This window comes from Meles meles, chromosome 4 (assembly GCF_922984935.1).
Source record: "Meles meles chromosome 4, mMelMel3.1 paternal haplotype, whole genome shotgun sequence".
Lineage (NCBI taxonomy): Eukaryota > Metazoa > Chordata > Mammalia > Carnivora > Mustelidae > Meles > Meles meles.
This window is the reverse complement of record NC_060069.1, coordinates 95,488,950-95,511,595: the sequence shown is the minus strand read 5'-3', so window position 1 is coordinate 95,511,595 and position 22,646 is coordinate 95,488,950. Positions and strand designations below refer to the sequence as shown.

General features: G+C 34.6%; 1 protein-coding gene across 8 annotated transcripts in view; it reads left to right on the top strand.

The window, feature by feature from the left end:
• Window positions 1-22,646, top strand: part of STXBP5L (syntaxin binding protein 5L) — a 428,205-nt gene that overhangs the window by 234,043 nt on the left and 171,516 nt on the right. For all 8 annotated transcript variants that reach the window (XM_046003923.1, XM_046003924.1, XM_046003920.1 and 5 more), the window contains 3 exons: window positions 3,743-3,821; window positions 11,864-12,018; window positions 20,292-20,364. In XM_046003923.1, the coding sequence (XP_045859879.1) occupies window positions 3,743-3,821; window positions 11,864-12,018; window positions 20,292-20,364 (307 nt within the window). The remainder of the gene's footprint in view (window positions 1-3,742; window positions 3,822-11,863; window positions 12,019-20,291; window positions 20,365-22,646) is intronic.

Below are 22,646 nucleotides of genomic sequence, written 5' to 3'. Positions count from 1 at the left end.
GGAACCTCCGTATTTTTTTCCACAGTGGCTGCATCAGTTTGTATTACCACCAACAGTGTAAGAGGATTCTAATATTTCCACATCCTTGCCAACATCTGTTGTTTCCTGTATTCCTGTATTGTCAACATTCTGACAGGTGTGAGGTGATATCTCACTGTGGTTTTGATTTTCATTTCCTTGATGATAAGTGATGTTGAGCACCTTTTCATGGGTTAGCCATCTGGCTGTCTTCTTTGGAAAATGTCTATTTATGTCTTCTGTCCATTTCTTAACTGGGTTGTTTGTTTTTTGGGTGTTGAGTTTGATAAGTTCTTTATACATTTTGGATACTAACCCTTTATCAGATAGTGTCATTTGCAAATATCTTCTCCTGTTCTGTAGATTGTCTTTTAGTTTTGTTGATTATTTCCTTTACTGTGAGAAGCTTTTATTTTTAGATGGTCCCAATAATTAATTTTTGCTTTTGTTTCCCTTGCCTCCAAAGACGTGTCTAGTAAGAAGTTGCTATGGTCAAAGCCAAAGAGGTTGCTGCCTCTGTTCTTCTGTAGATTTTTTTTTTTTAAGATTTTATTTATTTACTTGACAGACAGAGATCACAAGTAGGCAGAGAGGCAGGCAGAGAGAGAGGAGGAAGCAGGCTCCCTACTGAGCAGAGAGCCCGATGTGGGGCTCGATCCCAGGACCCCGGGATCATGACCTGAGCTGAAGGCAGAGGCTTTAACCCACTGAGCCACCCAGGCGCCCCCTTCTGTAGGATTTTGATGGTTTCCTGTCTCACTTTTAGGTCTTTAGCTTTATCTTTAATTTTGTACATTTTAATTATTATGTCTCATGGTGTGGCTATCCTTAGATTAATCTTGTTTGGACCTATCCTTAGATTAATCTTGTTTGAACCTCTTTAGCTTTATCTTTAATCTTGTACATTTTGGTGTGGATATCCTTAGATTAATCTTGTTTGGACCTCTGCTTCCTGAGCCTGGATGTCTGTTTCCTTCCCCAGGTTATTGAAGTTTTCAGCTATTATTTTTTTTTAAATAAGTTTTAGGCCCCTTTCTCTCCCTTATTCTTCTGAGATGCATATAATGAGGATGTTTGGTTGAAGTTGTCCAAGGTAGTCCTTAACCTACCCTCATTTTTTACAATTTTTTTTCTTTTTTGCTGTTCAGGTTGGGTGCTTTTCATTACCTTGTCTTTCAGATCACTTCTGCACCTTCTAATGTACTGTTGATTCCCTCTGTTGGATTTTCCATTTCAGTTATGGTATTCTTCAACTCTAATGATGGTTTTTTATGTATTTAATCTCATGTTAAATTTCTCACTGAATTCATCTACTCTTCTCTCATTGAGCATGTTTATTACCATTACTTTTGAACTCTGTCAGGTAGGTTGCTTTTCTTTGTTTCATTCAGTTCTTTTTCTGAGATTTTGTCTTCTTTCATTTGGAACATATTCTTCTGTCTCCTCTTAACTTGACTTTTTTGTTTCTGTGAGCTAGGTGCAACAGCTATTTCTTCTAGATTTGAAGGAATGATCCTGCATATTGTCATCCCCTGGTAGACTGCACCTGGTGACTTCGGTTGGTGACTGGAGCTGTGGCTGTTGTGTATTATGGGTCCTAGTGCACTCTGTGCTGGGAACTCTCTGGTTGTATGGCTGAAACTGAAATGGGTGTGGACCAGTGTGGTCCTAGGGTTCTCCACACAAGAATGCCCTGTCAGGACAGCTGAAGCTGTTCAACTGGCTCTCAGTTCTTCTTCAGGAGGAATTGCTCTATTAGTAGGTATAGATTTGGTGTGTCTGTGGAGGGGGTGAGTTCAGGGACTTCCTATGTCACCGTCTTGGACCATAACTCCCAAGTTCTATCTTTTAATGCTTAATCTAGCTTCTAGAAAGTCATATGCAGAAATCTGTAAAATTTCTGTCATGAAGTGTAACCATAATATTCTTAACTCCTACTTCATGTACTCCTACTGTTCTCAATACTTCAAGTCTATCACTTATTTGTTTAGGATACCTTATATCATAAGGTATATATATGCTTTGCTTAAACTAATAAATTTTAAGTTTCCTGGTGGTCAGTTATTTCTTTTTACCATGTCATTTAGTATAGTACTTTGAACATAAAGTGTATCAATAAATGCAATTTTTATAACAATTTTTTTACAACATGACATATAAACATATTTCAGTTACTGAAAATGAACATAATCAAAGTTGAAAACCTTCAGCCAAAAATTAATTGTTGGAGTTAGAAATTAAAGTAAATGATTAATTAATTAATTTGAATATTATTCATTTTTACTGAAATCTCTGCATAATACTAGTGTGTGTCCATTGAAAAATTATAATTGGTTATACACACACACACACGTATAGATATAAAACAGCAAATATACTATCTTGATTTGATTTATGGCTTGGTGATTATTAGAGAAGAAATGGATGAAAAAGATATCAACTGAGGAGAATGAATCTTTTTCCTTCCTGTGTTATTTCCTTTAGTTCTCTTTGTTCCCACATGTTACCCAACCAGGAATCACCAACCAGCTGTTTCTTATCCCTAAAGCCACTGCTCAGAGTCCCTGAGCCAAAGTTCTATCTTTGTAAGGCATCATGATCTACATATAATATCAGCAATTTCTTTTTATATATAATACAGATACTTAAAAAAAAATTTTTTACTGTGTGAATAATTATACCAATATTTTATTATTGATTACTTCTTTAGTTGATGTAGGGTAAAAGAAAGAGAAAGCAAATTCAGAAAGCATGCCATGGAGCAGATAAAGTTTATGTTATATGCTGATAACCTGCCCTTTAAACAAATTAAACAAAGTTATTTTGACATCCTATTTGGATTATGACTATGCCATTCTGAAGCTATCCTGAAAAATTTAAACTTAAATGTACATAAGCATTTATCTACATAATAGGTATCTGTGTCCATAAATAGTTGTGATAATGCAAGAACAAATAAAGGTACTTATTAAAATAAAAAAGAAACGTATCTCAAAAACATCAATTTTAACAAAATGAGACATAGAAGTATAGTCAAAATCACAACTGGAAAGACGTTATATGCAGAAATAGCTTTACTTCCATTTTCTACTCTTTTTGATTATTTTTCAAAATCCATGAAGTCTAAACAACATAACATTTACCTACAAGAAAATATTTTTATGCAAATACAGCACATCATTGAAATATACCATCTGTGTTCATTGTCTAATAGGCTTTCCATTAAATGAATTTGATGAAAATGCAATGATTTTGATAGTCTATTAAAAGTTTTAAATGGCAAATCTTTTTGCATGCAAAAGGGGTTTGCTTGTATTATAGACAAAATCTATAATGGCCCTAGTATGGATTTTCATAATTTTGTATTTCATTATGCAGATAAGTGTGTATGTGTATGTGTCTTTAATTCTAAAGTAATCTTAAGACTTAAATAATTAAAATAACTATATGAGGCTAGATTTATTCATGGAGAATATAAAACAATATAGATATGGTAAGTTTACAAATAACTTTATTGCTTATATAAGAGTCAATTGTTAAGATTCAACAGATTGTTTACAAATTCAACAAATATGTTAGAATGCATAGAACTGTATTTATCCTATTATGAAAAACACATTAATTACCTTATTTTTTCTTTATATTCTTTTAGTCATATTTTTGGAATTGTCATGGATGTATAGAATTTAAATATGATTTAACAAAATCCTTTTTCTTTCTTTAGGAAAAAGTCAAAGAGAAGGAAGAAAATCTGAATCTTGTAAACCAATTCTAAAAGTAGAATATAAGACTTGTAGAAACAGGTATGCATTTTTTATTTTGGGTGATATGGGAATATATATAAGAAACAGAAACAAGAATGAACTTTACTGATTATGTATTTCATATAATTATGAAAATATATTAATTGGCTAAATCCTCTTCACTGATAATAGCAACTTATATAATTATGTATGTATATAATTCATATAAACTTTACTGATTATGTATTTCATATAATTATGTAAATATATTAATTGGCTAAATCCTCTTCACTGATAATAGCAACTTCTTTATTGTTTAATATGAGTATCTATGATATTATGATGAATATCTAATTATTTTAACTTTCTATGAATATTCAGATGAATATTATGTACACTAAATTTAACAATGTCAGACTTTTGGGCCATGTATATTACAAGTAGCAATCATTTAGTATTATTAAACAGAAGCATAACTATTGATACTGCACGTGAAAGAATTAAATACATAACCAAGTCTCTGTACTTCATGATTTTACATTCTGAGCTTGGAAAGATTATAGATAGTTGGAAAAATAAAGAGTTATATCTATTAGTTTAATAAAATAGTACAAAATTTTAAGATATAGAAAATTAAATTGAATAATAATATATAATAAAAGGTTATTATGTATATATAGAAAACTTATCCTATAAATCAATATTAATAATATTATTTTTTTGCTAATAATAATTATTAATGGCAATATTCTCATCCAGAATTACTGTAATTACAAATCTTGCCTAAACCTTAATTTTATTTTAACTCAAAATTGGGTAATACTACTTTATATTACTTACGTGTTCACGTGGAATGTATTCTCAGTATTATAGATGTATTACACCTGCTCTTTGAAAGATTTAATGTATAAAATTATGGCCATTTTTAATGAGTTAACAAACTATCATATATGGTATATATTTTGTATATAAATACACTTTATGTATGTATTTTTACAATAATATATATAATATATATACACATATATATACACATATATATATACACACACATATATATGTGTGTACATACACATGTGATAGATCAATACCTCCTTAGTCCAGTCGAATGTTACTAAACATAAGTAGTAAAAATGACCACAGTTTTGTACTACTATAATTAAAGTATTAAAACATTTTAAATTTAATTATTATGGGTGGAAATATTTTACATATATTATATATACATATATGTGTATATTAATGTGGAAACATTTTCTGTATATACATATATTGTTATGTACACATATTATTAGTTATTACTACTTAGTACACACTATGCAACTTGTTTGGTGTACTAAAATGAAAGAGAATACTGCTTGCTTTTGAATCTGATATAGTCTAGAAGAAGAAGTAAGGTCGTAAACTAGTAGTTTCCATGTAACATGTGAGCTGCTTTTATAAAGATATGCTACGTGAGCACAACAAAAGGATACCTAACCCAGCCTAGAGACAGGGTGGGGGAAGAGAACGGTGAAGAGAGATCTGTAAATTTCTTCTTGGGAAAGGGGATACCTGAGATGGGTCTTAAGGGATAATAGGATTGACACACAGAGTAAGTAAAGGGTGAAGGTAAAGAAAAGGTACTTTAGGAATCAGGAATTCAAGTCAAGACAGTGTAAAATAATTATTAAGATCTGTGGCATATGGGGCAAGATGGCTATGTGACCTTGAAATTTTTAATTAACTCTTTTAAATTTTAATTTCCTCATCAATTATACCTATCTCATTGTGACGTTTGTGAAGAATAAGTGAATTATGCATGAAGTGTGTAATGTCATAAGTATAATGAGTGGCACATAGTGGGTTTCTTGATAAAAATAAGTTATCAAAAACAAAAAAGAAGTTATCTTTGTCGTCATCAAAGCCATGACATTTCACATTGTTAAAGTTATTCCACTGATCCTAGTTTAATGAGTTATTTTAGTAATTAGTAACCCCATTTTGTGTAGAAAGGATTCTTTAGATTTCTAATGTGAAATAATTGTATATTATTGATTATAATTACTGTCATCCCACTTACTGTGCCCTTTAGTACATTGTGTATGTTTGTTGTGATTACTGCTATATTAGAAAAGTCACCTTTAAAAGCAGTGGTTCCATAGCTCAAAACACAAAGAGACTAAACAGCAGAGAAGCACCAAAACTGAGTACTTAAAGATACTCTGACAGCAAAATGGGCCATACGCCGGAAGTGACAATAAATAGCTATATTTCTGCTCCATCTAGTACACAGTAGAAACTTTGTGAAGTCAAAAATTGGGATGGCTGTGGCAGGAGAAAGAACTTTAAGAAGAGTTCTACCAAATATGCTGCAGCAATAGGGTCTCAAAGGATTGCACAGGTAGCGGGTGCAAGGGGTATGTTTTGAAATTCATCTTAGATCAACCATTCACAAACTGGCTTTACATTTCTAGGGATAAAGAGCCATTCTGCTTAGGAATCATTGGTCCCCAGTCACCTCTATGCTTAATTAATTTATTCTATTCAAAAAAAGGAATAATGATCTCTCTACCTGCTACCACTAACATTTTCAAGTTCTCTGTAATTAATAAAAATTACTTTTTCCTTGTCTTTTAATCCCTTTCTATCATGGCCACCTATTGGTAGACTTCATGTGTAAAGTTCTCTAAGCCTCACTATATCCATCTGTTAAGTGAGAATAATAGTAGTTTTCTCATTGGGATATTATAAGGATTCGATACAATAACACAAGTAAATTTCTTCACACAATACCCAGAATATCATAAATACTCAGGAAATGTTGTTTTAGTATGTACTATATTATGTTGCATGGTTTATTGCTTAATCTTGTTGCCTTCACTGAGAAAAGAATTTAATGCTTTTTCTATATTTATTTTACAAATTATACAGTAAAATACTTTTTTCTTTTGGTGTACAATACTGTGAATTTTAACACATGTATAGATGCCTGAAATCACCACCACAATAAGAATAGAGAAGATTTCCATACCCCCAAAATTCTCTCCTTTTGTTCCTTATACTTTTCTCTCTTCTTCTAACCCCTGACAACCATTGATCTGTTCTCTGTCACTATAGTTTTGTCTTTTTAAGATGTCATATAAATACAGTTATATATTATGTAACATTTTGATCCTATCTTCTTTCATTCAACATAATGCCTTTGGGATTTATCCAAGGTATTGTCAATAATCTTTAATTTGGGGGTGCCTGGGTGGCTCAGTCAGTTAAATGCCTGCATTCAGCTCAGGTCATGATCTCAGGGTCCTGGGATGGAGTCCTGTATTGGGCTCCCTGCTCAGCGGGGAGCCTGCTTCTTCTCTCTCTGATATTCCCCCTGCTTGTGCTCTCTGGCTCTCTCTGTCAAATAAATAAAATATTTTTAAAAATAATTTTAAATTTGTATCAATGTTTTCTTTATGTACGAAGACTTGTTAATTATATAGGCAGTTATTTCTTTTGTAATAATCCATCTGATCAGTATACCAGGATACACTTGTAGTGAATAGTAAAGGTCAGTTCAGTATGGTATAGTATTTATCAAATTGTGTCCCTTTGATCACTAACTGTATTCATGGAAAATTAGGAATCTATAATCAAATACATTTGAGAGATCTAAAATATTCTGGGTTATAAGAAAGTAAATTGGATTCTTTACTGTATAGCTTCTTAGAATCTTTGCTATATGGCCTGATTTATAAAATTTCAAAATGGAGATATGGTTTGTTAGTGTTTGTCAAATTTGAAATTAAAAACTATTTTTCAGGGACACCTGGGTCACTCAGTTGGTTAAGTGTCTGCCTTCAGTTCAGGTCATGATCCCAGGGTCATGGGATCAGGCCCCACATCAGGCTCCCTGCTTAGGAGCCTGCTTCTCCTTCTCCTGCTCTCCCTGCTTGTGCGCTCTATCTCTCTCTCTCTCTGTCATATAAATAAATAAAACCTTTAAAAAACAAAACTTTTTTTCAGAACATTTTTAAAGTTATTTTCCACAGTTTTAGAAACATTAGACTAGAAGTGAGAAACATGTACTTTGGAGTCTGGATTTCATTTTTTATCCTTTCATTCCATAGCTGCTTGCCTCTAAACAACTTCACCTGTATTAATCTCAGACTCATCTGCTACAGGCAGTACAGATCACTGTTTAGGAGAATAGGCTTTGAAATCTGACAGATCTGTTTTCTTTTGGGTTTTTCTGCTTAATTGTTATTTAACCTCATTAATAAAATGAGGATTATACTTATGAGAATTTAATGTGATAATTAAGTATCTAATGCAATTATAGATGAGTGATTTCCTGAGCATTTTCCTGAGGAATTAACTTTTTGTTCAGTCATTCAGTAGTTTACAGAGAAGTGCATATATATCAGTAAATAACTTCAGACCCAGTGTTTTCTGATGCAGTCATAATACAAGCAGAAAAGGTTTTGCTTTCTTCCAATATAACAAGGACATCTTTTCCATTGTGCTTACCAAAAAAGGGAAGAATAAATTCCTTCTTTTTTTTTAATTTTAATTAATTTATTTATTTTTATTTGCTTATTTACAGCATAACAGTGTTCATTGTTCTGGCATCACACCCAGTGCTCCATGCAGTACGTGCCCTCCCTATTACCCACCACCTGGTTCCTCAACCTCCCACCACACCCCACCCCCTCCCGCCACCCCTTCATAACCCTCTGGTTGTTTTTCAGAGTCCACAGTCTCTCATGGTTCATCTCCCCTTCCAGTTTCCCTCAACTCCCTCTCCTCTCCATCTCCCCATGTCCTCCATGTTATTTGTTATGCTCCACAAATAAGTGAGACCATATGATACTTGACTCTCTCTGCTTGACTTATTTCACTCAGCATAATTTCTTCCAGTCCTGTCCATGTTGCTACAAAAGTTGGGTATTCGTCCTTTCTGATGGAGGCATAATACTCCATTGTGTATATGGACCACATCTTCCTTATCCATTCATCCGTTGAAGGGCATCTTGTTTCTTTCCACAGTTTGGCGACCGTAGCCATTGCTGCAATAAACATTGGGGTACAAATGGCCCTTCTTTTCACTACATCTGTATCTTTGGGGTAAATACCCAGCAGTGCAATTGCAGGGTCATAGGGAAGCTCTATTTTTAATTTCTTCAGGAATCTCCACACTGTTCTCCAAAGTGGCTGCACTAACTTGCATTCCCACCAACAGTGTAAGAGGGTTCCCCTTTCTCCACATCCTCTCCAGCACACGTTGTTTCCTGTCTTGCTAATTTTGGCCATTCTAACTGGTGTTAGGTGGTATCTCAATGTTGTTTTAATTTGAATCTCCCTGATGGCTAGTGATGATGAACATTTTTTTATGTGTCTGATAGCCATTTGTATGTCTTCGTTGGAGAAGTGTCTATTCATATCTTCTGCCCATTTTTTGATATGATTATCTGTTTTGTGTGTGTTGAGTTTGAGAAGTTCTTTGTAGATCCTGGATATCAACCTTTTGTCTGTACTGTCATTTGCAAATATCTTCTCCCATTCCGTGGGTTGCCTCTTTGTTTTGTTGACTGTTTCCTTTGCTGTGCAGAAGCTTTTGATCTTGATGAAGTCCCAAAAGTTCATTTTTGCTTTTGTTTCCTTGGCCTTTGGAGACTTATCTTGAAAGAAGTTGCTGTGGCTGATATCGAAGAGGTTACTGCCTATGTTCTCCTCTAGGATTCTGATAGATTCCTGTCTCACGTTGAGGTCTTTTATCCATTTCGAGTTTATCTTTGTGAACGGTGTAAGAGAATGGTCGAGTTTCATTCTTCTACATATCGCTGTCCGGTTTTCCCAGCACCATTTATTGAAGAGACTGTCTTTTTTCCATTGAATATTTTTTCCTGTTTTGTCGAAGATTATTTGACCATAGAGTTGAGGATCCATATCTGGGCTCTCCACTCTGTTCCACTGGTCTATGTGTCTGTTTTTATGCCAGTACCACGCTGTCTTGGTGATCACAGCTTTGTAGTAAAGCTTGAAATCGGGTAACGTGATGCCGCCAGTTTTGCTTCTTATCCTATATTTGGATTAGCACTGGGAGATGAGATTAACTTTGCCCCCCTTTTACATGGAAAAAATAGATACTTATGACCTTACTAACATAACACTTGGAGCAGATAGTTAACTTCAATATGTATGAAAAGATAATATATTCTCTAAGTCATGACATCTGTTGTAAAACAAAGCAACACAAAAATGTGCAAGAACACTTACTAATTTCAGTAGAAATGACTTTTAAATCTGGAGAAGTCTTAATAATATAAGCATTTATTTTATAGGAAAAAACTTGCTGCTTAGAACCACCATTACTAGGTTGGTAATTTAAAATTACCAAATTACTGAAGCGAGACTAAGTCACATCAACTAATACAGGACTCAAGGAAGATAAATTAGAGTATTTTTCGTATTTAGCTTACAACTCAAATATTTATGTTAAAATATTAAGACAGAATTATAAATAAAAATGAGTGTAGATATTTTATATGTAGATTTTAATGGAAACTTTTTAAAAAGCTCTTTTTGTTCTTGTTATATAGCCACCCTAATATTAGCAAATGCCCCATTGGTAATGTCGAGTTACCATGTACAGTATGAAATGAAAGAGAAAAGGAAATTTAGAGAGTGATTTTTAGAATCTTAGAATTTTTCGAATTAAAATCTCTTAGAATTAGACTCAGAGGTAGACTTTAGAATCTTTAGAATTTTAAAATTTTTAGATTCTTTAGTGAATAGATAAAAGTGAATTATTTAGAGAAGCATATATTCTCAAAGAATTTGGTAAAATAATTATCTAGTTCTTTTTAAAAAAACTTTTGGAGAGTATTTTCAGTTTGATATTTACTTATTTAAAATATTCCATCAACATATTTTATTTTATATACATAAACTAGAGATATAGTATTAATTTAAGAAAAGTGAAAAATTATGACACAATTTCATAACTTTCTGTCAACTGTAGTATTTTATAGTCATCTCAGCCCTACTCAATTTATCTAATTGTATCTTGCAACTAACAGAACCTAGAAAGTTTGATGTTAGTTTTAGCAGCTAGATAGAACTGGCTGACCCAAGGAAAAATTGGGAAGAACATATTTTTTGTTCTTAGTTTTCTCCATCTTTTTATCATAACCCTTTTCCCACAGAAACTCCATTACATAGAATTTTTATGTTACCTTCTACCATTCTGGGCTTGCTATTAATCACATTTAATTTTATATTGAAATTTGCCTCTTTTTTTTAATATTTTATTTATTTGGCAGAGAGAGATCACAAGTAGGCAGAGAGGCAGGCAGAGAGAGAGGAGGAAGCAGGCTCCCTGCGGAGCAGAGAGCCTGATATGGGGCTCGAACCCAGGACCCTGGGATCATGACCTGAGCTGAAGGCAGAGGCTTTAACTCACTGAGCACCCAGGCGCCCCGAAATTTGCCTCTTTTTTTTTTTTAAAGATTTTATTTATTTACTTGACAAAGAGAGATCACAAGTAGACAGAGAGGCAGGCAGAGAGAGAGAGAGAGAGAGAGGGAGGGAAGCAGGCTCCCTGCGGAGCAGAGAGCCTGATACGGGGCTCGAACCCAGGACCCTGGGATCATGACCTGAGCCGAAGGCAGAGGCTTTAACTCACTGAGCACCCAGGCGCCCCGAAATTTGCCTCTTTTATCCCTTGGGAATTTTGGACCCCACATGCCAAATGGTTAATATGATAAATTAACATAGCTTAATATTCTAATGATAGTGATACAGAGTTTGGGGAATCAACTAATACATGTAGAGATGTCCTTTTGAAGCAATGAGCACCTCTATTTCCTCCCAACTTCTCTACCTTTTCCCCAACACACCTCATCACCTTTAGACTGATTCATTAGTAATTTTAATGCTGAGAATTCACAACTAGAAAAAGGGAAATGGTAGAATAGGAAGTTATTTGGGTGAGACATTTTGGACTAAGAAAGATATTTGCTGTCAAATTGTACTGTGTATAATCCTTACCAAACTTATTCTTCATTAGTTCAGTCTTATGATATTGTATCATCTTAAAGGACTTCTCAATATCATTAACTTTTTTTTCTGTGCAGTGAACCATTCATAATATTTTCTGGTGGATTGTCTTATGACAAACCTTGCAGAAGACCAAGTTTAACCATCATGCATGGAAAAGCAATTACAGTGCTTGAAATGGATCATCCTATTGTTGAATTTCTTACTTTATGTGAAACACCCTATCCAAATGGTAAGTAACAAATATCAAACTATTAATGTTGAAAATCATTTTTGAAGTAAGTTCCTAATAAAATTAAGCTTAAATATTTTTAGTTTTGGCAGCTGACATCCACTGTGGTACAACACTGTGAGCTACAGGTGCTGGAGCAGGTTCCGCAATTGTACCTACTTGACAAACTGGAAGTAAGACAAATGTAGTACAGCAGTGCTGGAGTTTCAGGTTCTTATATCAGGTAAGTGCTTTAAACTTTGATAAGGATGGTGGAAGCTGAGCTGGGAGGGTCCGATAGGGGTCCAGGGTGAAATCACTTGGGGAAACTGAGGTCTCCTAATAACCTCTCCTAGACCAGCTCCACCCATCCCATTCCAACACTAATCAAAGTTAAAGCACTTACCTGATATCAGTGATCTATAACTCTGGTGGTAGTGCATCTGTTTCACATCTGGCTTTGCTTCAGATGCAACTGCAGCACCTCTGATTACTCTAGGATTGCTGATGTGTGGTTAGTGATTTATTTCTTTGAGAATAATTAGAAGAGCTTTCGGGAGGAGAGATGCATCCTAAATATAAAGACTTTTTGTAAACATAAAAACTAAACTTATGTGCAAACTATATAATGAAATCTAATAATAATGAAATCTTTTAGTAATAGAATCTAAAAATTGAGAAGACTGAAACAAAATATGAGTTTATGATTAAAACATTGTGTGTATTAAAACAATGTAGTATGCATAGTATGTATGTGTGTGTTTGTGTGTGTGTGTCTGTGTGTGTGTGTGTATATAACCACAATTTCAAGAGGGAACATGTATAAGAGAAAGAACACTAGACTTGGAGGCACAGTATTTGGTTTTATGATGTCATTCACTAGCTAGGTGACCTTGGGTAAGTCATTTTATTTCTTTTTTTTTCTTTTTTTTTTCCCCATTTTATTTATTTTTTCCAGCATAACAGTATTCATTGTTTTTGCACAACACCCAGTGCTCCATGCAAAACGTGCCCTCCCTATTACCCACCACCTGTTCCCCCAACCTCCCACCCCTGACCCTTCAAAACCCTCAGGTTGTTTTTCAGAGTCCATAGTCTCTTATGGTTCGCCTCCCCTCCCCAATGTCCATAGCCCCCTCCCCCTCTCCCAATCCCACCTCCCCCCAGCAACCCCCAGTTTGTTTTGTGAGATTCAGAGTCATTTATGGTTTGTCTCCCTCCCAATCCCATCTTGTTTCATTTATTCTTCTCCTATCCCCCTAACCCCCCATGTTGCTTCTCCATGTCCTCATATCAGGGAGATCATATGATAGTTGTCTTTCTCCGATTGACTTATTTCACTAAGCATGATACCCTCTAGTTCCATCCACGTCGTCGCAAATGGCAAGATTTCATTTCTTTTGATGGCTGCATAGTATTCCATTGTGTATATATACCACATCTTCTTTATCCATTCATCTGTTGATGGACATCTAGGTTCTTTCCATAGTTTGGCTATTGTAGACATTGCTGCTATAAACATTCGGGTACACGTGCCCCTTCGGATCAATCAACACAGACATTGGTAATATGTCAGATCAAGAGTTCAGAATGACGATTCTGAACATTCTAGCCGGGCTCGAAAAAGGCATGGAAGATATTAGAGAAACCCTCTCTGGAGATATTAAAGCCCTTTCTGGAGAAATTAAAGAACTAAAATCTAACCAAGTTGAAATCAAAAAAGCTATTAATGAGGTGCAATCAAAAATGGAGGCTCTTACTGCTAGGATAAATGAGGCAGAAGAAAGAATTAGTGATATAGAAGACCAAATGACAGAGAATAAAGAAGCCGAACAAAAGAGGGACAAACAGCTACTGGACCATGAGGGGAGAATTCGAGAGATAAGTGACACCATAAGACGAAACAACATTAGAATAATTGGGATTCCAGAAGAAGAAGAAACAGAGAGGGGAGCAGAAGGTCTATTGGAGAGAATCATTGGAGAGAATTTCCCTAATATGGCAAAGGGAACAAGCATCAAAATCCAGGAGATGCAGAGAACCCCCCTCAAAGTCAACAAGAATAAGTCCACACCCCGTCACCTAATAGTAAAATTTACAAGTCTTAGTGACAAAGAGAAAATCCTGAAAGCAGCCCGAGAAAAGAAGTCTGTAACATACAATGGTAAAAATATTAGATTGGCAGCAGACTTATCCACAGAGACCTGGCAGGCCAGGAAGAGCTGGCATGATATATTCAGAGCACTAAACAAGAAAAACATGCAGCCAAGAATACTCTATCCAGCTAGGCTATCATTGAAAATAGAAGGAGAGATCAAAAGCTTCCAGGACAAACAAAAACTGAAAGAATTTGCAAACACCAAACCATCTCTACAGGAAATATTGAAAGGGGTCCTCTAAGCAAAGAGAGAGCCTAAAAGTAGTAGATCAGAAAGGTACAGAGACAATATACAGTAACAGTCACCTTACAGGCTAATAATGGCACTAAATTCATATCTCTCAATAGTTACCCTGAATGTTAATGGGCTAAATGCCCCAATCAAAAGACACAGGGTATCAGAATGGATAAAAAAACAAAACCCATCAGTATGTTGCCTACAAGAAACTCATTTTAGACGCGAAGACACCTCCAGATTTAAAGTGAGGGGGTGGAAAACAATTTACCATGCTAATGGGCATCAGAAGAAAGCTGGGGTGGCAATCCTTATATCAGATCAATTAGATTTTAAGCCAAAGACTATAATAAGAGATGAGGAAGGACACTATATCCTACTCAAAGGGTCTGTCCAACAAGAAGATCTAACAATTTTAAATATCTATGCCCCTAACGTGGGAGCAGCCAACTATATCAACCAATTAATAACAAAATCAAAGAAACACATCAATAATAATACAATAATAGTAGGGGACTTTAACACTCCCTTCACTGAAATGGACAGATCATCCAAGCAAAAGATCAACAAGGAAATAAAGGCCTTAAATGACACACTGGACCAGATGGACATCACAGATATATTCAGAACATTTCATCCCAAAGCAACAGAATACACATTCTTCTCTAGTGCACATGGCACCTTCTCCAGAATAGATCACATCCTGGGTCACAAATCATGTCTCAACCGGTATCAAAAGATTGGGATCATTCCCTGCATATTTTCAGACCACAATGCTCTGAAGCTAGAACTCAATCACAAGAGGAAAGCTGGAAAGTACCCAAATACATGGAGACTAAACAGCATCCTTCTAAAGAATGAATGGGTCAACCAGGAAATTAAAGAAGAACTGAAAAAATTCATGGAAACAAATGATAATGAAAACACAACAGTTCAAAATCTATGGGACACAGCAAAGGCAGTCCTGAGAGGAAAATATATAGCGGTACAAGCCTTTCTCGAGAAACAAGAAAGGTCTCAAGTACACAACCTAACCCTACACGTAAAGGAGCTGGAGAAAGAACAAGAAAGAAACCCTAAACCCAGCAGGAGAAGAGAAATCATAAAGATCAGAGCAGAAATCAATGAAATAGAAACCAAAAAAACAATAGAAAAAATCAATGAAACTAGGAGCTGGTTCTTTGAAAGAATCAATAGGATTGATAAACCCCTGGCCAGACTCATCCAAAAGAAAAGAGAAAGGACCCAAATCAATAAAATCATGAATGAAAGAGGAGAGATCACAACTAACACCAAAGAAATACAGACAATTATAAGAACATACTATGAGCAACTCTACGCCAACAAATTTGACAATCTGGAAGAAATGGATGCATTCCTAGAGACATATAAACTACCACAGTCATTTTATTTTTATGAGTTTGATTTATCATTTTTAGAAAGAGAATAATAATATTAACCCCACATGATTATTGGAAGGCCAAAATGAGCATACTCTCACTATGAAGATCTATAAATTGTTTTATTACAACTGTATTAATTGGCTTAAAATCTTTAGTTTCATATTTAAAGCTGGGATAAATTGATATGAAATAACAGTGTGGCACTTTATTTCCAAAGTTGCTGGGATAGACAAGTTACCTGTGCTGTTAATTAATCAACAAATATTTATTGGATGCTTCTATGGCCTCAGTACTACAAGGGCTTATTGAGAATACAGATGAAGCATGAAACTGATCTCTGATATCAAATCACATAAAATCTTGTTGGATGAGGGAGATAATTATGACATAAGCTTAAAAAATATAACACTTGAGTGCTGAGATATATGAGTCAGTTTACGTAACATACTAACTTATAGGTAGTAAAATAGTCAATAGCTAAAATATTCTTGCAAGGCTTCATGGAAAAAGTAGGCTTTAGATAGACTTTGAAGAATGACTTGGCACTTGAAAAGGATATTGAGTAAAGGTTTAGAACTTGTAAGGTTTGCTAGAGTGAGATCAACTTAGAGAAAAAAGTGAAAACCTTTTAGAGGTATTTGGAAATAGAAGGATTTTGAGAAAATATTAAGATGAAAGAAAGCAATGTTTTTAGTAAAATTTGCCAAAAAGGAGTTTATGGGTTTGAATAGACACTGAAATCTTAAATTCCTGATTCCAACTTGGAGGTTTCTGTGACAATGTTCATTAAAATGGTCAAGATCTGTAACACAGGGCTGCCTGTAGGAATGGAAAGAGGAAACCCACTGAATTTGGTCACCAATTAGGTTTAGAGAGTGACATGATAGATGAGTCAAAGAGAACATATTTTAAGAATAGTGATTTCAGGGGTACCTGGGTGGCTCAATCAGTTAAGCCTCTGCCTTCAGCTCAGGTCATGATCCAGTGGTCTGGGACTGAGCCCGCTGTAGGGCTGGCTCCCTGCTTAGCAGGGATCCTGCTTCTCTCTCCCTCTGCCCCTGCCTCCCCCATCTCCATCTCACTCCTGCTTGCTCTCTCTCTCTCAAATGAATAAATAAAATTAAAAACAAAACAAAACAGTGGTTTCATATGCAATAATAACAGTTTTTGGAAAGAGAAAAAGATGTCTGATTATAAGTCAGGAGAGTTGCTTGGACAGCAGATAAAGAGAAAGAAAAGGTCTTTAATATTTATTTATGAATTATCAGAATATAGGTATTCTTTGGAGTTATGAGAATGAATGATAAAGGAATAAAGAACAAACAGAAGACCAAAAGCTGAATTTAGGAAAACACCTCCTATAAAAGAGCTTGGAGAAAAATGTATTTGCCAGTGATAGAGGCTGATAGTGTGTGATCTCTGCAACCACATATTTTTATGTGTGTGTGTATATATAAGTTTCTACACATCAGTAGAGATGTTAGGATAATTTCTAATAATATTAAGTAAATTATAAATATATTGTAACTATGTCTAATCACTTCCAAGCCACATATATGTCTTTGTTTTCCAGAGTTGTGATGATGAGGATGGAATTTTTATTTATCAGGAGCTAAGAGAAATATTTTAACTTTACTCATAAAATATAAATGTTGTTCACTATTTCTGGCTAAAACAATAATACATGAAAGTGACAGAGAAGACCCTACAATCACTGCTCTTCTAGAAGCAACTATTTCTAAGTTTATGTATTCTTCCCAAAAGTTTATGCATATGTCTATGTGTACTTATCTATGTATACATTATCTCTTTTTTGTACAAGTGAGAATGTATTATATGTGTTATTCCATATTATACTTTTTTTCACTTAACAGTATATTTTGAGTATGATTCCATAATGGAACTTTATTCTTCTTTACAGCCACGTAGTGATAAATCTTATGCATATGTTACACAAAATAAATTTATTTTTTAATATTAACAAATCATTTATGACATTTGACAAGTCAATTCAACTTGTTTTTTCAAAGAACACAAATGTCTCTTATCTCAAGGGGTATTCCCTAGAGTACCTAAGCAATTATACTCAGAATTTTTCAATTTTACATTTACATTTAACTGTATCTGGTCTTTTACAAGTGTCATAAATAATGCATTTCTCTAAAGAGAAATAATAATTATGATGGAGTACCTGTTGGGGGCTAAGGTTAAAAGACTGAGTCAGCTCAAAAATAGACCAATCTAATAAGGAAGTGATACTTTTGGCATCTACTGAGCATGTAGTCTGTGTCAGGCTTTGCATTAAACATCTTCATATACATCTAATATTCATAAAAGTCTAAGGTAGCTATTATTTTGCCCTATCAAAGGGTAAAGAAATTGAATTAATTTAATTGAGCTAATGAATTTGCCTAAGATCAAATTGTTAAAAATAATAGACACAAAATTGAACCTAATACTGACTCCTAAGAAAATCTTTTTATTCAGAGATTACTGCAGTATACCAAGTACTTCTACAAAGGTGAAACTTTTGCTACCATTATTATTGAGAAGAAACAATAATAATCTAAAACAGATGTATCTATCTAAAGTGACAAAACAGCTATAACTACCTAAAATGATTGTGAATTTTGCTCATTCCTGCCAATGTCTCAGCTATTGTATTTTTAGCAGTTGCTTCCCAATGATTGCCCTAGAGGGAAGACTAAGAAAAAAAGTACTAGTATGGAACTCCAGTTTCCTTCAACTGAAAAACAAAACTAACAAACAAAACAAAACAAAAAACCCAAATCCTAAAAACCCTAAATTCAGAAATATTAAAATAATGTTGAAAACTTAAAAGAGCTCTAAGAGATAAGGGAGAAGTGGAGGAAGCCTCAGTTTGAGAACAGATTGAGTGGCTAACAGTATGAAGACTGTATATTGTCATATAGACATACACCCAAACAAGGGTATACTCCTCAGTTTTGGGTTTCTGTTTCTAGCTTTTTTCTTGTTGCATGTGACTTCTAAATATGAATAAATTCTATAGCCTCTCAAGGTTGTCTATAGGTTCTATAGCCTCTCAAGATGATGAAGGGCTGTGAAGGCCATCTTTTCCAGTTTCTCACCTAAGACTTGAATACTCTGAATAAAATTCCTACCAAATGATTGTTGAGTTTAGGATTAAATACTCTTAAAGTAACTAGTAGAAACTGCTGGAATAATGAAAACACATGAGAATTTAGAATCATAAGGCCTGAGTTGAAGTTCTAGCTTTTTAGTTAACTAGTTTTGTAAATTTGTGCTAATCTCATAACCTCTTTGGACTTCAGTTTTCTCTATGAAATGAAAAATAGTAATACCTGTTCTAGCTACTGAGAATCAAATATCATGATATAAGATGTTTTTATAAATACTTTTTCCTTAAATTGAGAACACTTTAACTGTACCTTTCCTTTATAAGTCTGTATTATAGATGGAAAGCAGTCTTCCCTGACCACAATAACTAAATCAGTTCTCTCCCACAAGTCATTTATTACAACATTACCTTTGATATTTCTTTTGATAGCTCACATTATTCTCTGAATTTATCTTATTTGTTTACTTCTTCATGGTTTGTATGCATGCCTAGAATGTAAACTCCATGAGAGTAAGGACCTTGCCAATTTTATTTTCCATATACCCTTTGTTCTGAGAATACTTGGTGGAACATATTGGAAGGAAGGGGGGTGGTTAAAGTTTAAGAATTTGAAAATCCTAAACTATCCTGAGATTCCCTGTCTTTTTGAGGTATATACTCTTAGGGACATATCTTTTTTTTTTTTTTAAGATTATTTATTTATTTATTTGACAGAGAGAACGATCACAAGTAGGCGGAGAGGAGGTAGAGAGAAAGGGGGGGAAGCAGGCTCTCTGCCGAGCAGAAAGCCCGATGCGGGACTCGATCCCATGACCCTGGGATCATGACCTGAGCCGAAGGCAGAGGCTTTAACCCACTGAGCCACCCAGGTGCCCAGGGACATATCTTTAAATACATGTTAAATCACATTGAATTGAAATTAAGTTTTTTAGTATAAGGAGTGTTGCTCTAATAGGGAGGTGAAAAATGTATCACAGCTCAGGAAGGCAAATAACTGTGTCCTTAGAATATCTCCTTGTACACATGAAATCAGATCTAAACTAGAAGGTTATGGAAGAATAAGATAAATATTTGTGAGACAGAAATGACAGACTCTCTTCAAATAATCTACTATCACTGCCTCATGATTATTGAGAAATGTTTAACTCTATGCCTATTCAACTTTTCATTTTCATATTCACTATAATCTTAAATACTAAGTCTGAGAAACATAACAATATTTTTTTAAAGTGCTCTTTGTTACTTATTACTTTGGCTCATATTTTGGTCTTCTGAAATCATTTAAATAACATTTGTAAGGAGATAAAGGAAATGAAAGTTCAGTGTTTTATATGATATGAAATATGAAAACTTCTACTTTTTATTTTTTACTTGTAGAATTTCAAGAACCGTATGCTGTTGTTGTACTTCTGGAGAAAGATCTCATTGTAGTTGATCTGACACAAAGCAAGTAAGTTATTCATTTACAGATAAATACTGTTTTTATACTCTATTCATTACAATTAAAATATAGGAAAATCTTATAGATAACTGACAGTATATAATAGATGGTAAATATTCTTTATGTGTAATATTGTTAAACTAGAATTGTAGAAATATAATTGGTTCAATAATGAAAACTAAACCTAGAGAGCTTAAAAACACACAAAATTGTAGCACCTTTTTTTTAAAGATTTTATTTATTTATTTGATAGTGAGAAAGAGAAAGAGCATGCATGCACACATAGGGCGAGCAGAAGGCAGAGGGAGAAGAAGGTTTCCCGCTGAGCAGGGAGCCCGATGTGGGGCTCAATCCCAGGACCCTGGGATCACGACCTCAGCCGAACGCAGACGCTTAACAACTGAGCCATCCAGGCTCCCCTTAAATTGTAACACATTTTAAAGGCAACACCAGATGTTTAGAAAGATGCATTTGGAGACTCAAGACACATAAATTGGATCACGTGTCTGCTGTTAACCTAGGCAAACACAATTGTTATGAAAATTTGTACAGTGTACTGTATGGCCATCTGCTAGACTATTGACCAAAGAAAAATGGCACATGAAAAAATATTATTGGACTATTGCTGCAACAATACAGAAGGGCAGGGTCTGGAGGGTAGACAAGATGGAGGTCTTCTTTCACTTTCTTTTCTTTCTTGTTATGTTGAAAGCAATGGTAACAAATATAAAATACTGCAGTTAGAGTGGCTCTCTCAACTCCACTGCATGGACAGTAAAAGTCGATGAAATTGATGAACACTGTCTTCTTGCTACACATTTTCATTGTAAATGATAGGCATGAAACTGACTTCCCCTCACTTTTTTCTTTTTTTTAATTGAAGTATATTTAACAACAATATTATATTAGTTTCAGGTGTACAACATATTGATTCAACAGTTCTATACATTACTCAGTGTTAACCACAATAAGGGTAATCACCATCTGTTGTGTTATAGTATTATTATAGTATTATTCACTACATTCCCTATACTGTACTTTTCATCTCTGTGACCTACATATTTCATAGCTGAAAGTTTGTAGCTCTTAGTCCCCTTTATTTCACCTACTAGCCCATTGTTTCCCCTTTAGCAATCACCAGCTTCTTCTCTGTATTTATGACTCTAGTATTTTTGTTTCTTTGCTTGTTTTGTTTGTTAGATTCCACATGTGAGTGAAATTATATGGTATTTTTGTCTGTCTGACTTCTTTCATTTAGGATAATATCTTCCAGTCCCATCCATGTTGTCACAAATGTCAATATCTCATTAGTTTTTATGGCTAAGTAATATTTGATAGATCGATAGATCAACAGATAGATATAGATTACTTTCATATCTTGGCTAGTGGAAATAATGCCACAATAAACATAGGGTACATACATCTTTTTAAATTAGTGTTTTTGTTTTCTTTGGGTAAATACCCACTAGTATGACTACTGGATCTTATGATATTTCTATTTTTAATTCTTTGAAAAACTCCATACTGTTTTCCATGGTGGCTATACCAATTTACATTCCACCAACAGTGCACTAGGGTCTCTTTTCCTCCACATCTTTGGCAACACTTGTTATTTCTTTTCTTTTTTATTCTAGTCATTCTGACAAGTGTAAGGTGACATCTTATTGTAGTTTTGATTTGCATTTCCTAATGATTTTTGATGTTGGGCATCTTATCATTGTCTATTAGCTATTTGTAGGTCTTCTTTGGAAAAAGGTCTGTTCAAGTCCTCTGCCCTTTTTTAATTTTATTTTTTCATTGTTCCAAGATTCATTGTTTATGCACCCCACTCAGTGCTTCATGCAATATGTGCTCTCCTTAACACCCACAACCAGGCCCACCTATCCGCCCCGCCTCCAAAAACCTTGGTCTGTTTCTTAGAGTCCACTCTTGTCTCCCCCTCCTGATATCCCCGAATTCACTTTTCCTTTCCTTCTTCTAATATTCTCCATGTTATTCCTTATGCTCCATGAGTAAGTGAAACCATACGGTACTTGACTCTCTCTACTTATTTCACTCAGCATAATCTCCTCCAGTCCTGTCTGTGTTGATACAAAAGTTAGGTATTCATCCTTTCTAATGGAGGTGTAATATCCCATTGTATAAATGGACCATCTCTTCTTTATCCATTGTCTGTTGAAGAGCATCTTGGCTCTTTCCACAGTTTGGTGATTGTGGCCATTGCTGCTATGAACATTGGGGTACAGATGGCCCTTCTTTTCACTTCATCTGTATCTTTGGGGTAAATACCC